General features: G+C 49.7%; 1 protein-coding gene across 7 annotated transcripts in view; it reads left to right on the top strand.

Moving 5' to 3' along the window:
• Positions 1-17632, top strand: part of UIMC1 (ubiquitin interaction motif containing 1) — a 39753-nt gene extending 22121 nt beyond the window's left edge. For 2 of the 7 annotated variants that reach the window (XM_054642876.2, XM_054642878.2), the window contains exons 6-13: positions 777-841; positions 3345-3433; positions 4345-4421; positions 7642-7810; positions 13194-13272; positions 14788-14908; positions 16647-16710; positions 17134-17632. In XM_054642876.2, the coding sequence (XP_054498851.2) occupies positions 777-841; positions 3345-3433; positions 4345-4421; positions 7642-7810; positions 13194-13272; positions 14788-14908; positions 16647-16710; positions 17134-17387 (918 nt within the window). In that variant the 3' untranslated portion in view covers positions 17388-17632. Of the gene's footprint in view, positions 1-776; positions 842-3344; positions 3434-4344; positions 4422-7641; positions 7811-13193; positions 13281-14787; positions 14909-16646; positions 16711-17133 lie in introns of those variants that run through there. The other 5 variants (XM_054642882.2, XM_054642883.2, XM_054642884.2 and 2 more) reach the window with 5 other exon arrangements.
• Positions 17633-17788: the final 156 nt, after the last annotated feature.

Below are 17788 nucleotides of genomic sequence, written 5' to 3' on the forward strand. Positions count from 1 at the left end.
GCAAGTGTAGCGTGTACACTGCAGAAGAAGAAAGGGAACTGGGTAATGACTGGCATGTTAGCCTGACCTCAGCAGTGCATGAGGCTTTTGAACAAATTTTAAAGGAAAGAATAAGTGGAGTCGTAGAGTTAAATGAAAAACGGGATAAAATGCACACAGATTTTCCAGCTGTAGATTGTGCAGGTTAATCTGTTCCCCTCCTTAGATGGGACAGCTGATTTCCCAGGCAAGAAAAATGCAACAGATTTTATCTCTAGGAAATTTCAGAGAAGTGCTTCTCATGGTCAGGCATCAGCTGTACCAGTTGATCAGGTCATTCTGGCTCAGGAAAATCAATTTTAAAGTGGAGTAGGTGAGGGCTGCTAGGGTACCTGGGGGAGTGTAGGGGACACTAAAAACTTTGGGTTGTTTCAAGCTCAGCACAGGTAGAGGTGGAGAAAAGCTATGGTTGCTGCTTACAAATACATTGAGGTGGATGCTGAGAGCAGGCAGAGAGCATGGAAGATGATGGCAATGTTGGGAGGAGTGGATGGGCACGGACTGTCCAGGAACATGTCTAGGCAGCAAGGTAACAAAAAGTACTGCCAGGCTTTATTGCATTGCCAAAAGCAGGGATGGAGAGAAAGAGCTGACTCGTTCCGGATGGATACTGAGCAGTTTTCAGATAAAAATATACAGCAGACTGGCTGCAATGTCATGGACAGAACCCAATGACCCAGCAGACCCCAGTCAGCTGTGCACATTGTTTTATATAACACCAGAATTTCCCTTTCCAGCCTTCCCAGGTACTGCCTGCAGAGGATGTGCCTGAAGATGGGGAACCCATGCAAATTGTGCAAAGGTGAGTAGGGTGATCAGAGTGTGGGGCTCACAGGTTCTCTCTAGTGATATGGGCTCTTCCATTCTCCCTGGAGTATTTTGGGGTGCAGTCCCCCCACAGCTTGATGGAAAGGCTGGCTGCAGTCCCTGCTGTTAAGTATCCCTGGAAATAGATGGCTTTGGAGCAGCACGGGAGAGGAGGGGCATAGCTGAGGAGAAGGGATCAGTTGCTGTTGTTACTTTATAAGATGTGCAAGGTGCATTATTGTACAAGTTGAAGGAGTTGCTCCTTGCCCTCTGATCTCCTGTGACGTGGTGCAGTAGAGCCATGGGGAGCTGGAGGTGAGTTACAGCCATGCCATCATCACTTGTCTGTCGGGGAAGGCGCACAGGCAGCACGGGGAAGGGTTTACTGGATTTCTGTGTGTATTTTTATGTTCTTGCCTTGCTGCTGAAGAGGAAAGCAGGGAGGAGGAAGCCAGACGGCACTGCCTATCAGCCAAAGATAGAGTGCAGTGCTCCAGAAAAGCCACTTCAGCAGATGACAGGTGTGGGGCAAGTCAACATGATTTTCTTCAGATTTAAGCCTACTCCTCTTTTCCTTTTTTTTCCCCTCTCCTTCCTGTGGGATGCAATTCCGCATCAAAGGCTATGGAGAAGAAGGACAAATGGGAGAGGATTCAGGGAGCAAGTTACAAGAAAGGCCAGATAATGTCATGTTTTTAATTTGTTGGGTTTTATAATTTAAACCTGCTTTGGAACAAAACTGCCAACTTTCCTCTGATCTAACAGCATTTGGCCTGAGCAGTTAATATCAATATGCAGACTATGAAAATCCCTCCTGCTTGCACCTTTCTAACAAGCTTAAAACCTGCCTTGGGGAGCAGGAGGAACCTGCAGCTGCTGCTGAGGCTGAGGCTGATGAGCCTGTGACAGCTGAGCTCTGAGCTTGCGTGGAAGGCAGCGAGGTGTGTGCTCTGCAGTGCTGGCCTCCCGCCTGCTTAGGGCCTGAGAGCCCCGGCTGTGGAGCATATAGAAGGACAGGGACCTCTTTTTCTTTGGTGGAGCTGGTGGGGTTAGTCTGGGACACTCCCCAAGCTGCCCAGGAGCTCCTGGCTGCCTGCTTTGGGGTGGGATGCACCTGGGTGTGTTGGCCCCTCCTCGAGCAGCTGGAACATCAGCAAGGCAAGAAATGGCTGCAGTCTTTGCAGTTTTGTGCACATTATGTGTTGCCATCTGGCTCCTGGTAATTTGCCAGCGCAGGCCTCTCTTGGGTATGGGTCAGGCACCCCAACTGGCTGGCCTCAGCAGCACTTAATAGGAAAACATGGTTCTGAGCTGTCTGGAGGGAGTGGAGCAGTTCAGGAAGTGCCAGTCCTGTGAAGAAATTGCTTTGCTTTCTGTGGGCTGCTCTCCCCGCTTGTTCCACGCTTTGTACAGAGCATGGAAGATTGGGGTTTTAATAAATGATTATAGGCTTTGTTACCAGGAGATAGTTGGTGTAGCAAGAAATGTGGTTTGACTTCAAATTGATTAGCCCATTTTATAAATGTCATAGCAAGTTGTTTTGTGTGAGTTCTTTTGAAGAGAGCCCTGATGTTAGACACAGAGTAAAACACGCTCAGCCTGGATTCATAACAAATGCTTTGAGATGCTTTATTTAGAGAGAAAAGCCACTTGTGATTTCCTATCAGAATTTTGTTATTTATCATAAATCAGCAGTGGCTGTTCTCTCTTCTCTAAGGCCTGTGGTTGAGCTTAATAAATCTTGTGTTTGTCAGTGCGGGGATTCATGTTTTTAAAGTGTGTTCTTGCATACTTGATCAGACTAATCAGAGAGCCACGCAAGGCGCAGAGTGTGTCAGCATGGGTGCCAGACTTACTCAGCAATGCCTGTCTGTGTCAGAAAGACACTGTGCAGTAAGGTGGGAGAACAAAAAAAAAAGGATTGTGCAGTGAGGTGGGAGGAAAAAAATAAAAAAGGAGGAATCCGAAGGTCAAAATGAGAGGAGCAGTGCTGGGTGCTGCTCCGAGGAACCACCACACTAATGCTGTAAGGACTTTGCAGCAGGAAAATGCCTTGTGTCACATCCATGCTGCTTCTGGCAGCACAGGGATCAGGGAGAAAATGAGCAGTGTGAGGAGGGAGAGGATAATGTGGGATAAAGCAGGTCTGTCTTTCCTCTGTGAGGATTTCCTTCCCCAGCCAGAAAGAGGCACAGTGCTGGTACCTGCACAACTCCCACAGAGAGTCCCACAATTGTGAGCAGGTATTTTCGCTCCCTTGACAAGAGATAATGACCCTTTCTGCCTTTCTAGTAGAAAAAAATGTTCCCTCTGGGGCTTTTGCTTAGGATGGCATTTTAGACCCATATTTTGCTGCTATCCTGGTCATTTCTGGCTGTCAGATATTGACCACTTGGAAATTATGGCATCATCTGCTGTTCTGAACTGTGTGAGAATGGCAGGTGTGGCCCTCACTCCTACTGGGTTGGAGATTCATGTTATATTTATGTTTTGAACAGCATCTCTACAATGACCCCACTTGGCAGTAAAAGGAACCCAGATACTGCCACAGAAAACTCTGCTGAAGAAGAGATCTCTGTTTGCCCAGGTAAGAGGCACTTGAGACTGTTATGAATTTTGTACCAAAAGTTACACGCTTAGGAAATTCAGAGAAAAGAGAATTTTCAAGTTATTTCAACAAAATGAGATTTCTTTCCCCTCTCCATTTTTCAAGGCTAAAATTATTCAGGTAATTTAGTTTGAGCTCCTAGTTTTGGACCCATTTCCTCTAAGGCAGTTCTGTGACAGGGATTGCTGGAGACTTGCTGAAGAGACACCTGGATGTGCATTGGATATGGAGGGATCTCTCAAAATAAAATGTCTCTGCAATGCAATCAAATTTTCAGATTTTTCAGTGTGAAGATAATGTGCAAAGCGTGAGAGCTGAAATAATTTTTGTCTTACATTAATTAAACATGTTTGGGACTAAGGAGTTTTTCTTCCTTGGTCTCTCCTACCATGTTTGAGATTTTCTGGTCCAGGGTTTTAAGGGAGAAAAATAATGAAGAGTCTGCTCCTGTTCATGAGCAGCTGTAGCAGGATAGGTCATGGTGGTGCTTGGAGGCATATTTTGTTGCTAACAAAGATGTGGAGGTCTAAAGAAGGTGTGACTGTGAGACAGAGCATGGAATGGGAGCTCTGCTTGTCTTGATGTGAAAGCAGCTCTATTCTTGCTTTGTCTCCGTCCCAGCAAGTGTCCCACACACTTTCCCTGTGTCTAATCTCACTCCCCATGAAGCTGCACAGCTGCAGTGCCTTTATCCTCACACTACCATGCTGTGACTTTAACCCCTCATCTGGCTGTGTTGTTGCACTTTGTCTGATAACATTTGTGGCAAGTCTTAAGAATGTCTTGAAACTGTGAAAACTCTTAAAAAGCGTTAAGGACTAAGCTACATCAACAAGTGAAGAGATAGTTGGGGGCTGCAAACCTTTGCTCATGGAGGTGTTTTTCTGCAGAGACGCAGCCAAGCCCACTGGAAGCTGTTGAGGAGAGAGAAGAGCTCTGTTCAGACAGCAGAGGTGCACCTATGCAGGTAAAAGAGCTTGAAATTGAAGGGTCCTGTTTCCAATCCTACCTTTTAGACCTTATTTCAGCTGAGCTGTGCTGGCATTTCCCTTTGGGTAGCTGGAAGCTTGGACTTCTGTTTGGATCCTCACACACAGTTCCCTCTTTGCTTTTCTCTACTGCTTCATATCTCCAGTCCCTTTTGGCTGGGGACTGCCTGCAGCTGCTTCTGAAGCCTTTCAGTCCTATAGCTGGAGAGCTGTTATCAATTCCAGCCCGTTCTTTTATATCCCAGTGCTGCTGAGCTGGAGGATGCCATCAGTGTGGGTGGCAGTGCTCTTGCTTGCCCATGCTCAGGGGCACAAGCTGTGATGCTCAGCAATGCAGAGGGACCCCAGGAGCTCTGAGGGGAGTCCAAGTAAACCTCAGTCACTTGTGCTGTCATCTGCTTTTCCCTGTTACAGTGCTCTGAACTCCGGTTTGCTCTCCACAGACTATATCCAAGAGGCTAAGAGGAGAGCTTAACCCAGAGATCAGACTGATATAAAGATGTGCTTGAAGTGTTGAGGGCTGGTGGGGGTTTTCAGGCCAAGCAGAGTGTCCTGAGTCTGGCAATCTTGAGTTTTGTGCAGTAATAGTTAATAGCAAGTCAGTGGCAGGGCTATCCTCTTACCTCTTGCTGCAGATGTTGCTGTGTGCAGCCCCTTTCCCTGTGTTGTCACACCTGCACAGCAATTGCTTTGCAGCTGTCACTGTACCAACATCTGACTTCAGTTCCTGCTTCTGATAAAACTCCCTTTGTCTATTAATTTAGAGAGCGATATCAAAGGGGTTGCCAAGTACTCCTCTGGTGCAGGGTACATGAATACAGAATCATACAGCTCTTGACAAGAGGATTCATTTGTGGAAAGCTCATTCTGGGAGTTTGCAGCTTGTACAGCACGTCTGCAGTTCCAATGTCTCATTCTCACAGGCCTCTTAATAAACCATCTTCTGCTCTCGTGTGCCTTTCATTCTGCAGGTATCTCCAAGCACTGCTCAGCCAATTAGGGACTGCAGCAAGGAGAGAGGCAGTCCTGAGCTGGCCACCAAAGCACATTTGTGACCCATTTGGCTGTGGCCAGGGCACTGCCCTGTCCCCATGTGCATTGCAAAGGGTGCCCTGTGTCTCACACATCTGCCTGGGTAACACCAGGTGGTGGGGAGCAGGTTCCTAGGGATTGTTTGACATCATTATGGTTGGCAGCAGGTCCCAGACCAGAGCCTGCAGCCCTCCAGGAAAACAGCAGAAACAGCTACCATGGCATCAGTGGTTTGCAGGAGCCAAGCAGAGAGCACTGGGACTGACTTCTTCCTAGCAGATGCTGAGCCAGGACACAGGAGTCTTGTTGAGCTCAGCCTCTAGCATTGCTCTTGGCTGGCTCTTGGCTGCAAGTACTATGTCTTGTAGGCAATTTCCTCTGCTAAAAAGCAGAGGCAACTGTCTCTGGCTCTGACAGGGGTGATTGGTTCTGCAGTTGAGGTTTTCCAGACTGTTACAGCAAGGTTTTGTACAAGCAGTCTTTTGTTACAGAATGTTGCATTTCCATTTAAAATTAGTAATTTACCGCTGAATGTAGGCGGGCAGGGTGTGCAGAATTGGTGATCTCCTAAGATTGCTTTAAAAAAGGCAGCTAGAAGGAGCAGTGCCTGCTGCTTTTCCCATCATATTTTTTATGTGTGTTGTCTGTGTAGCACAGGTTTGATCTGATCATTCATATTTGACACATCTTGTGTTTTATGGCTCTTGAGTGTGATGCCCCACAGTGAGGACTTCACAAGATGTAATGACACTGAGATGTGAGAGAGGGGTACGAGTGTTAATGCTGTTAAGTGATGTACTTCAGCAGCCTGTGTTTGGCTGGAGGAACTCTCGTGGCAACTCCTCTGCAGAAATTTAGGGCAGAGAGCCTCCCTGGGAATGAGGGATGTTCCTGGGGCTCGCCGTTGTAGCCTTTCAGCTGGTGTTGGGGAGAAATGCGTTTTGAGAGTCAGAATCTCAGTTTGAGTCCCAGTCCTGCAATTTTTGTCATAGCTCCTCTGAGTCAACAGAGCACCTCCTTCCCTTTAGGACATAAAAATCAGGATCAGATCTTCATTTGGGAAAGGAAGTAATAAACCGAGTAATACAGCAAAGCGCTCCAGTGGCACGGAGCATCTTGGCTGACCCCAATTACTGCTTCCCTGAAATGATACTGTTGGAGGGAAGCAGACAGCAGTTTTGCTGCACACTGTCCACATGTCACTGCTTAGCTCTAAGGACAGAAACCTCTCCCATATTATTTTTCTATAGGTTTCTCTACATGATTAATATTTAAATAGCTTTTCTTAATCATTGCGGGGAGGGGAAGGTTTTTTTCTTAAATGTGGTAAAATCTTACAGCAAGCCTGACTAGGCAGAGATGCAGTTCTGAGTGAGATGGCTGCAGTCTGCTGCATTTGGGAATGTCAGAGGCGTAGGGAGCAGGCTGGCTCTCTGGGGGTTGGTAGTGGAGCACCTTTGCAGCTGTGTGACCAATGCAGAAAGAGAGTGTCCATAAGTGGTAGTGGCACCCCGAGAACATACACGAGCTGTGACATTCTGCCTGGTGAAAAGCCTCTGCTAGTAATTTTGTGTGACACAGGTTTTTAATGGTATTCCCTCTCTCCTTGATCGGTGTCCCCTCTCATGACTGCTCCAGTCACCTCCTCTATAAAGGAGGAGCTTCAAGTGATCTCTCCAGGGTTCCTAACACCACAGCAGCCTCCTTTCATCCTGGGGGAGCTGTGTTCCCAGACAATGCTGCCTGTGTAGCATGGATCATGTCCAGAAACTGATGAGCACAAGTCAGGTGTTGAACTCTTGCTTTGCCCCATGAATTTTCCATCAGTTTCGCTTCTGAGATTTCCTGATTAATGGAAGCTTTGCCGTTTTTCCACTTTAGTGCAGGTGATGTTTGCCTTAAACGGTGTGCATGGCTGTGCAGGGAGTTTCACCATGATTCAAAAGGACATGTTGCCTTTGCAAGAAAAATTAGTTATTAGTGCAGTGTAGTTCATTTAGCCAGTGGTGTTATTTCTGAGCACTATGTGATGAAGGAAGAGTAAAACTTATAAAGAAAATCTGAGTCTGTGTGAAGGTGAGTAGCTACCAGACAGCATGGAGCTCTGCACCTAAGCAAAGTAAAAGAAACAGTGCTGTCTGGCTAATTTTTCTTCTTCTTCCTTAGGTTGGTGGGGTTGAAGATGCTGGCAGGACTGTGTCTGAGTGCAGTCCTGCAGCTGCTGCCCGTGTGTCGTGCCCTCTGTGTGACCACAGCTTCCCAGCTGAGGAGATCGAGGTGCACGCCATGTACTGCGACGGCGCGGCGGGACCGCAGCCTGCCCAGGACACTCCAGGTCTGCCAAGTGCTGCTTCCATGTGTTTGCTCCTCGTGCTCACCCCCCTTCCCTGTTGTTACTTGGCAGGCAGGTGCTGCAGTCTTGTCTCTCTCAGGATATTTGGAGTATTGGGAGGTTTGTTCACTCTGCCTTGTTCCATTCTCCATGCTGCCCCAGAGAGCGTTATTGGAAGCTCTGGTATTTCCAGCACCTCCTGCACAGAGATATCATTTCTGATTGACTTCACACAATAATTCACCACATTATCAGCTCCTGAATGTTACCCCAGGATCTAGTCCTGGATGCTTCAAGCAGTACTTGTAAGATTTGTCTATTGTGTGCTTTGTTGAGGACCTGCAGAGAATGTGGCAGTGGAAGAAAATGGAAGTCTTGAGCCATGTGGGCAGTTGTCCTTCAGGGCTGTTGAGAGGGGAGAATGTTCTGTACTACTACAGGAATGGCCTGTGCTCTGCATGAAGTCTGACATTTGTATGTGCAAAAATGGCCTGTTTGGGTGGCAGAGACTGCAGAAAAGTTTCCCTCTTGTTTCACTAAAATTGCAAAATGATAACCATCAGTCTAGCGGTGTGGATTTTTCTCCTTCATGTGAAGAGAGAGGCATAGAAGCACAGTCAGAACGCCCATATTAATCCTCTTTTTATTCTTTTTCATATCAGTTTTCCATAGCCAACCTTTGTAGAGCTTAAGTGAACAAATACACTAGTTGGTTATCAACATATTCAGTAAGTTATGTTTTAGCTGCTGCTTGAAATGTAAAATCTGTGTTAGCACAATGTCAGGTAATATCAAAGTAGTAGCTTGTAATAAGATTAACTTTTCAGGCTGTGAATATATAATTTTCAGTTACATACTGGCTTGCTAAATGCAGCCTAAATCTATGATGTTTGAGCAAATCATAGCTAGAACAAGAACTGTAACTTCTGCATTCCTCTAGCAGGAGGAAGTTTCACCATGTAATCTTAATGCAGAGTTGATGTAGTTTTAAAATAAAAGGTTCCTGCCATGCTAAATCTTTGGGGATGTGACATGGGTCCTGTCAAGATAACAGGAGCCAGAGTAAAGGCTGATACAGGCTGGTGCTTAATTTTGGTGGAAGGTTCTCTCTCTGCAGGCACAGCCCAGCTACTGATGCAAAGCATTTGGCTCAGGCAAATCACAAATTATCATAGTTCCTCTCCCATCCTCGAGACTGATAAAGGTCTTATTTGTGTTACAAAATGGAGCAGAATTTCTAGTGTGCCTTTTAGCAGGAATGTCTTTGGCCTTGTGGTATTCTGGTCCCTGGTGTGGCTGGACTGTGAGTGTATCCATTGATCCTGGGGAATCCCGACTGTGATCAGGAAAAGGCTTTGAAGTCTTTGGCAGTGCAAGGGAATTTGTTCTTTTCTTTGGCGTTGGCTTTCAGCAGGACAGAGCTCAAGGCTGGCCTCTCCATTCTGCTTCCAGGCTGGTCTCCTTGGGGATGTTTGTAAGGGTAGTTATTTTGGAATTGCTACTCTGCTGTTCTGGCTTGTTCAGAACAATCCTCCTGTAAGGAAACCAGCCTGGAATAAAAGGAATTTTGCTCTGTAATAATGGCTGTAAGCAGAGCAATGGGTCTGGGACAAAATCACAGTAATTTGAGTTTTCTATTGCCAGTTATTCTAGTATTTTCCCTGTAGAGACCAGGCTCTATTAGCCATAACAGTCTAAGACACCTGTGTTCTTTGCACCCAGACTCTTTGCAGTACCATGGGCTTCCCAGGCTCGGGCAGAATCCTGCCTGCCTGTGGGGCTCTGGCTCGTGGGGCACCTCAGGCCAGTTTCCAACAGCTGTTGGAAGGCAAATGCACCCAGAGGGCTCTCAGGTGCTGGGCCAGTCTGTGGGATTTGGGTTGAATAGGCAGAGATGATGTTCAGCTCTGAGCAGAGGCCAGACAGTGGCCTGGCACAGCTGTGCAGGTACAAAAGGACTCTGTTTCCAGGGCTGTTACCTTGGCATCCACCACTAGCACAACATCCACAGGTAAAGCTAATGCACGGGGAGAAAAAAGATGTGAGAGAATTGTCTTCTGAAGCAAATGCCAGCTCCTGTGTGGGTCCAGAGGCTGTTCTCTGGTGCTGCTGCACTGTGTGCTCTTGGCTGGCTGCTGACTTCCTCAGGAGCACAGCAACAGCCTTGTGTGAGAGGAAGTCAAAGCTCTGCCCTCTAAGCCGTGCCCTGATCTGTTAAGAAAAAATGGCTTCAGTTTTCCTTTGGTGCTCTGGATCAGGGGTTCTTAGTCTGTCTTCAGATTTATTAATTAGACTTACTCCTGATGTCTCTGGAATTGCAGTCCTGCAAACTATAGCTGTCAGTGGTTTTCATTTTAATACTACAAAAGGATGGGGTCTTGCTCATTTTACTTCTCTTCTTCCTTCTTATAATCATGCACCAAAGTGTCTCAGTCTTAGGTCTCAGGAGGCCAGCTCAGTCTGGCTGATATCTAAGGGCAGGTTTTCAAATGAGCAGCTGGGCAAGATGAGCTACAGTTGCTTCCCCTACGTACATGGTCAACCTGGCTGGATGCCCAGACCACCACGTACCTGGGCAGCATGAAAATCTTATCATGAATTTCCACTTTCCTGTGATCTGAGTAAATAAAAAGAAGAGCCTGATGCTGTACCAGGCTGGGGAGGGCTGAGGCCCTGGGTTTCCAGCTCAGTGACTGGTGTTAATTCCAAGTGAATGAATGGAGCTGTGGAATTTCTGTGCCAGCTCCCTCTTTCTTCATGCACTCAACTGAAGGGGCTCACTTGTGTGAGAGGGCTCTGCTGGAGTCACCACATCTGTCTCCCACTGCTGCTGCCAGTGCAGGGATCCACTGGTCTCAGTCTGGAAGGGAGTCTTGGCTGCAGCTGAGTACAGCAAATACTCCTGGGCATTGTGACATACTCAATGTCTCTCACCCTCCATCTACATCCATCCAGCATTCTCAGTTCCCAAGCGAGCCCAGGAAAATGAGGATTTGGTATATCCCTTCCTCCCAAAGGCTCAAATGCAGTCTTGACATGGCTGTCAGTCCTCAGCAGCAGCACTGGTGCTGTTAAAAAGCTCTTCACATCAGTAGAAATGGCACTGATACAGCAGAAAGAGTAATGAAATGGGTGCAGAGGAAAACTGTGTGGCTTCTGAGAAGGGACAAGATGCCATGAGCCAGACACTGATGGATCCTGCAGGGAAGTGGCACAGCTGGCAGTGAGCACAGGGAGCTGGTGGATCAGACTGCAGGTGGGCTGAGCAGGAAGGTGAGGAGCTCAGGGGCTCTGACCTTGCTGCTCCACATGCCAGCCAGACCTGGCAGCCCCTGGAGGCGCCCAGGCTGAGTGTGCTGATAGCAAGGCCATACTGGGCAGGGTTTGCTGCTCTTCCCCAAGGTGAATGCTGGAGCCAAACAGGCCAAGAATGACTTGTCAACTAGAATTATTGCCAAGCGAGGGAAAAGGTTGTTCTTGGGCCACAGAATATGCCTGACCCAGCAAAGAGCGTTGCATCTGGGAGAGTTACAAGGCTCCTGTCACACAAGCAGTCAATACTGCTCTGTGGTGGGGATTTTGCCTGTGGCAAGTATTTTCCTGTGTCTGAACCCTCTTCTTGGGGGCAGGGGTTGTTCCACCAGCTGGCCCTGTTCTCTCTCCTCTGCTGCTTCTTCCAGCATTGCAGCTGAGGGTCTCCTCCTGGGCAGCTGCAGAGCTAGTCCCAGACATCTCTAATGGGCCCATTATGCCAGATGTGTTCACTGCTTTTGGAAGAAAATAGAAGTGATTAACACCTGAGCTGGTGTACAAGGCTCGTTAAAGAATATTAACGAGCACACGCTGACTTGGAGAGCAGTTCTCACCACGCTGTCAAACACACGTGTTGGTTGGCTTCTTGGGAGGCTGGATGGCCTGGAGGGTGGCCATTGTTACCAGTCATCCTAGTCAGGCTGCCACTTCAAATCTGGGCCAGGCTATATTGAAGAGAGGCGTTTGCTTTAGTTCCTGTGAGCGATGAGCTGTTGGTATCAGTCATCGCCTAGGAGACAATACCCACATCTCAGGAAGCCTTGAGCTTGTTTCTTCAGCGTGGTTGTCTCCCATCAGCCCCAACAGCTCTGAGCACTTCACAGTGCATTGCTGGTTGTAGCTGCAGATCGGTGATTGCTGCTGAAGGAAAGGCTTTGTTGCATTGTGGATAGATATTGGGGTTGCCCAACATTCTAGAAATGGGGTTTTGCTAAAACTCGGGAGAATTCTCTTTGTTCCGCACAGAATTTTGTGCTTCGCTTTCTTTATCACAGATGACGTGCTAACAATAACAGGTTTGTTGTGTCTATACCTTGGAGTCAGATTTTGGTCCTCTTGAGTATGGGAAGCAGCATCACCAAGCCATAAAACAGCTCCTAGCATTGTCCCCTTAGCCAGCATGCCTGAGAGCGCTCACTGTGACATCTGTTTTGGAGCTGGAGTCTTGAACGTCCCTGGTGAAGCAAGCTAAGCTATCTGAAATGTTCCCTGAGGATCTTTGCTGGTGGTATGTCAACAGGAATACGCTGAGAGGAATTCAACTGAAAGGGACAACACTCCAACGTGCTCCCTGCAGATGCCTGCAGAGCCACTTGGGAAAGGCTGCTGGGGCTTGTTGGGGGAACAGAAATGGTTGGGCCCATCACCAGCTGCTCAGCTGGGATCTCACTGGTTACCCATGTGTTGGAGCTTCTGGAGAGCAGCACTGCTCCTGCTGGAGATCTTCATCCAGGGGACTGCCAGGGCTGTCTGTGCACAACACCACCATGGTTCACATGGGCAGTGGGAAAGTGATGAGTGTGGGCTAATTGTTGTCACTTCCCTTTCCAGTGTGAGCTGTGTCCCTTCCCAGCCAGGCTCTCTATCAAAGGTCTGGTGCCTCTGCAGAGCCCTTGCCTCAGCTCTGCATTCCCCTGGGCCCACAGCTGGCACTGTCCCATCCTGCAGCAGGCACGGGAGCCTGGCTTGGCAGGGAGCTGGGCTGTGCTGCCAGAGCAGCTGGGTAACGCTGCTCTCAGGCTATCACACTGCTGTCATCAGCTCTGAAATTCCTGTAAACTACAGACTGTTAATCCAGCTGTTTCTGGCAAATTAGGTATGAAGTGGTCAGCTGGCTCCCCAGTCTGGGAAAGGTAAATTTTTCAGTATCCCCCCAGGAAAAAAGGACACTTGTCCAGCAACCTCTTCTGCAGGAAAGAAAACCCTGCTTGTCCCAGTCCACTGCTTCTTCACCTCTACCATCACTTCTGCTGCAGCTTTGAGTGGAAGTGATGGAAACTTGGTGCATTTGAGCATGATGTAGGGATGGTTTGGTAGTAACCCTTTTTGTTAACCCTTTCTGTTTTTCCTCCAGTGCTCACCCGGCGTCAGAGAGAGGCAAGAAATAAAGCTGCCAGTGGTAAAAGCAGCCCACCATCCTCAGACATTGACAAGTAAGTAGGTATGCCTGCTCCTCCAAGATTATTTCAGTGCTTCTGTACTAGCTTGACTATGGTTGTCTTTATTCCTGTACATATGCTGGTCGTTGGCCTTATAACAGTGTTTCCCTAAGAAATTGCTTTTCCTCAGTGCCTCTTGTTGCAGTACTGGCTATATTTAAACTGAAGGAAGAGGAATTTGCTGTTCTCAGATTGTTTATTTTTGCACTGATTTCCTTTCAGCCCAATCCATGACGGGTCAGGGGCACATGGCTGCTGGGGGGGAGCTGTAGCTAAAATGGTGCTAACTCAGCCAGTTTCTGATGGGAGGTTTTGGCTTGGTAACCCCACGAAAAGAAGAGGCCAGGACATGGAGGCTGTCAACATGGCACCTGTAGTGATATTCTTAATTAAATTAGACTTTCAGAATAGCAGTGGCTTTGTTTAATCTCTCTCCATGCAGCCCCTCCTCCTGCCACCCACACAAAGCATCATAAGAGAGGATCTGACAGTAAAATCCCTGCTATGGAAGCAATTTTGCTGTTACAAACAGTGGATGGCAACATCACTAATGGAATTAGGCTAATTATAGAGAGGACAGCTTCTGTTTAGACACATTATCTGGGTAATCAGCACTGACTGGAAAGAAAATACGGGAAAAAGTGCTGCAGAGTTTTGCTCGATGGGGGCTCTCCATATGCATTTTAGAGCCTGGGGTGTTTCACTCAGAGAGTACCACTATCAAACTGAACACAATGTTGCTGGGGCTGGTCCCTGGGGGCTTTGTCTCTTCTTGGAGATAGTCCATTCCTGAATGCGGCTTCCCTCCTGAGCAGCCAGTGTCCTCTTCTGCAGGGTTCAGTCCCTGCTGAGAGCTGGTGTGGAAGCGAGTCTAGCTGTGTAAATCTATGCCTGACCTTCATCTCCTTTCACCCAGAATAATCTTCTTCCCAAGAACACTCAGTTGTCCTGCGTGAGCCTGAGCATCTTCCACCCAAACGAGGGGGTTTGAGAAACAAGCTGAGCCAACCCCCCAGCAGGAGCATGTGCTCTGCAATTCCCCTCCCTGCATGGCATGATGTAAAATGGAGACAGTGCAGAGAAAGGCTTGATTTACTAGTCAGACAAGTTCATCCAGCCCTGGTAAAATGTCTCTCTGATTTAACACACTTGGTTTGCTTTTCAGGCAGAATTTAACTCCCCTTTGCAAAGCCCTTACACTTCATTTCTGTAGATTTTGACAGGGTGCTTTATGTCTGGGGAAAAATCAGTGGTGTTTGAGATAGTTAGATGAGCAGATTTGATTACTGTCCCGCTGCTGCAGCAGCAGGATACAGAGGAGCAGGCAGGGAGAACTGATAATCACTCAGTCTTTGAGATTGGTGCTGGCCTGACCCCACTGGGTGAGACTGGATTTGGTGACACATCTTCTCCACAGCATGGCCTGGAGGAGAGGAGTCACTGCTGGTGTCTGGGAGCCCGGTGCAGGGTGAATCCTAATGCAGTGCTCTGTCCTTTGCTGCCTGGCAGGTGTGAGAAGTGCTACCTCTGTAAGTCACTGGTGCCACTGCTGCAGTATCAGAGGCACGTGGACAGCTGCCTTCAGGCTGCTAGGCAAGCTCAGGGAACCAGGAGGCTGCGAAGAGCCAAGGTGAGGGGCCACCCTGCACACCATCCCCTTTGCTTTGTGCTGGGTCTGGGGCTGGGCTGGCAGCAGGAGCTGGTTCCCTGGCTGGCAGGGATGAGCTGACCTGGTGTAGGATTGCCTGTCCCTGTGGGCTGCTGTGGACAGAGAACTCATTGCCCTCCTTCCCACGACGGTCTGTGGGAGCACGGAGCAGTCCCAGGGGTGAGCTAATCCAGCAGAGCTGCCAGCAGCCTCTCCAGTGGGCAGGCAGCCAGGGTTGTCCTGCTGCCAGCCAGCACAGCCTCAGTCCTGCAGCCTTCCTCTGCTGAATGTCGATGGAGGGGAGGCCAGCATCAGCATGACAAACCTCTCTGGATATCCACAGGCCCATTCCCATGGGGAAGGCTTTAGAGGCAGAGCAGGGGAAGTTGCTCAGTGCTGGGAGCGAGCAGCGGCGTCCCAGGAGAGTTGTGGGGGAGTGAGTGTGCTGGAGGTGTGCTGGGCGTGGGGATTGTGCCTTGCTAGAGGAGGTGGGAGGCAGGAGTGTGGGTGGCAGCTGGCTCACAGTCACTCACCAGGTGTTAGCCCCCACTGTGCTTTTTCCTGCTCGTGGCAGTCCCAGGGGAGCACAGAGGGTCCTTCCAGGCCTTCCTGTTGGCTCCTGCAGGCAAAAGCCTCGTGCTGCAGCTTTGCCTGTGCTCAGAAATGTGATTCACGGCATGAAGATGCAACTTGATGTCTTAGTTTTGTATAATCCCTTAAATCCATCACAGACCTCAGCCCTTTGGGGATTCAGATGCAAATGATGAGATTTCTGGTTGATGATTTTGGCTGGGATACAGCCAAGCACTGTGTGGTTCAGAGTACTGCAGGGCATGGCTGCTCCTGCATGTGACCAGCTCTGTGGGGGCTCTTTGGGTCCCTGTGCCCCACAGCTGGCTGGTGTGTGGGTCCTGCAAGCAGGCACAGGTGTTTCATGGGGGAAAGATGCTGAAGCCAGGGGGCTCTTTGGGAAGGCTCAGCAAGGCTCTGTTACCTCTGGTCCTGTCTTTTACTGGAGTGGCAGCTCACTGGGGAAGTCTGGGCATTGGCTGGGCCATTGCAAAGCTTCCTAATGGCACAGTTGGGCTTGCAGTTTCCTGCAATGGCCCATTTTGGGGTGATTTGCAGCACCAATGCCACAGCCAAGATGCCAGTGCCTTCCAGAGCAGTTCTGGGGGCAGAGAGCAGCCAGGAGAGGGGACTTTGCTGGGCCAGTGAGGCTCAAAGCAGCCAGGCCAAGTGGTCTTCCCCTAGCATGTGTGACCAGCATGGCTGCATCTTCCCAGGGGCAGAGACAGGACACAAGTGTGTTCCCTGTCTGGCTGTGCCCTGAAGGAAGGCCCTTCCCTCCAGCACCAAGCACCAAATACCCTTGGACAGAGTGGGACAAGTCTGCCCTTGGACATGCAGTGCTGGGGGATGTGTTCCAGTGGTGTCAGAGCCCCTGATGCCCCCTTTTATCACAGCCCTGTGCTTGCTGGCTGGGCTTGGGAGTGGCATCCTGTACCCTGGCCTCCCTCTTTACCAGGTTCTGCTTGATTAGCTGCTCTCTGCTGCCTCTGCTTGAGCACCAGTTGGGCTGGGCACAGAGCAGTGCCCTTCCCACGGGTGGCAGCAGTCCCTCTTGTGCCCAGCCTGACCCTGAGGGCTGGGGGAACCATCCTGGCTAAGAGGGTCCCTCGTGTCAGTGCTGTGATGGTTGTTCTCCTCTCCTTGGCAGGACACTGGAAGGCAGGAGAGAGGACTCCTCAGGATGCTGGAGCTCTCGGAGAGCAAATCCAAAGGTGGATAACTTTCTATTCCAGCCTGGCTGGGTTGGGGCTGCTTTTCCCAGCTCTCACCTTTTGGTCCTGGCTTGGCCTGGGCTGTTCTGGGAGAGTAAATTCCCCTTGGAAGGGTCTGTTCTTTCTGAGCAGAGCAGGGAGCTGTGGGCTCAGCTGGCTGTCAGCATTCCCCAGCTGGCTGCACACATTCCTGCCAGTGCCCACTGGACCCACACCAGAGCCCTTGCAGGAATGGGGGTGTACTCTGAACCATTGCCTCAAGACACGTCCAGCTTCCTGGGGGATGTGGGAGGCTTCTGCTGTCCCTGTGTGCACACCAGTGCTTCCCTTCATGGATCCAAGGATAGGAGGAGAAGAGGGGGGAGAGGTGCTCTTGGCAGCACCCGTGGCTCACAGGAGGGCTGATGTGTGCTTTTGTTGCAGGTGCTGACACGGGGACTCCCCTCACTGGATTAGGAGACCAGCAGTCCTCTCCCACACTCTCAGCCGCTGTTGGGGAGCCGTCAGCAGACAGCCCCATCTCCCTTCAGCACCTTCCTTTCCATGGCTCCCCTGTGAAACCTGGCATCTCCTTGGAAGCCATGGATGGCGTGGTGGACTCGGAGCCGTGCACGGCTCTCCATGCAGGCAGCCAGCAACGGCCCAGAGGCCGCCGCCGGAGAAGGCACAAGTTCTGAGGCTTCAATGCTGCAGGGACCCCCGGCCGCTCCCTGTGCCGCAGCGAGGGTCTTCTTGGCACTGTACCCCTGCTTCACCTGCAGCCTTTGTCTCCTGTGCCCCTTTTATATGTTTTATACAACCTGTGCTGGGAGCGCTGGGTGGAGAAGTGACTGCGTGTTTTATAGGTGCCTGTGCAGCTTTGCTCTCTCTTACAGAAATGGAAATATATTTATGTATGTTTTTATGAAACTGCAGCACCACGGCAGAGCTGTGCTGGCTTTCTCTGGGGAATGGGAGGGCACTGGAGGGAGGAGAGAAGAAGCAGCAGACGGTGGGTCCCAAATCACAGTGCCAGGGGCCTCTCCTGGAGCTGGGGTTGGTGGGAGGGCTCGGGGCAGAGGGCTGCAGTGTCCTGTGC

This window comes from Agelaius phoeniceus, chromosome 15 (genome assembly GCF_051311805.1).
Source record: "Agelaius phoeniceus isolate bAgePho1 chromosome 15, bAgePho1.hap1, whole genome shotgun sequence".
NCBI classification, from domain to species: Eukaryota; Metazoa; Chordata; class Aves; order Passeriformes; family Icteridae; genus Agelaius; species Agelaius phoeniceus.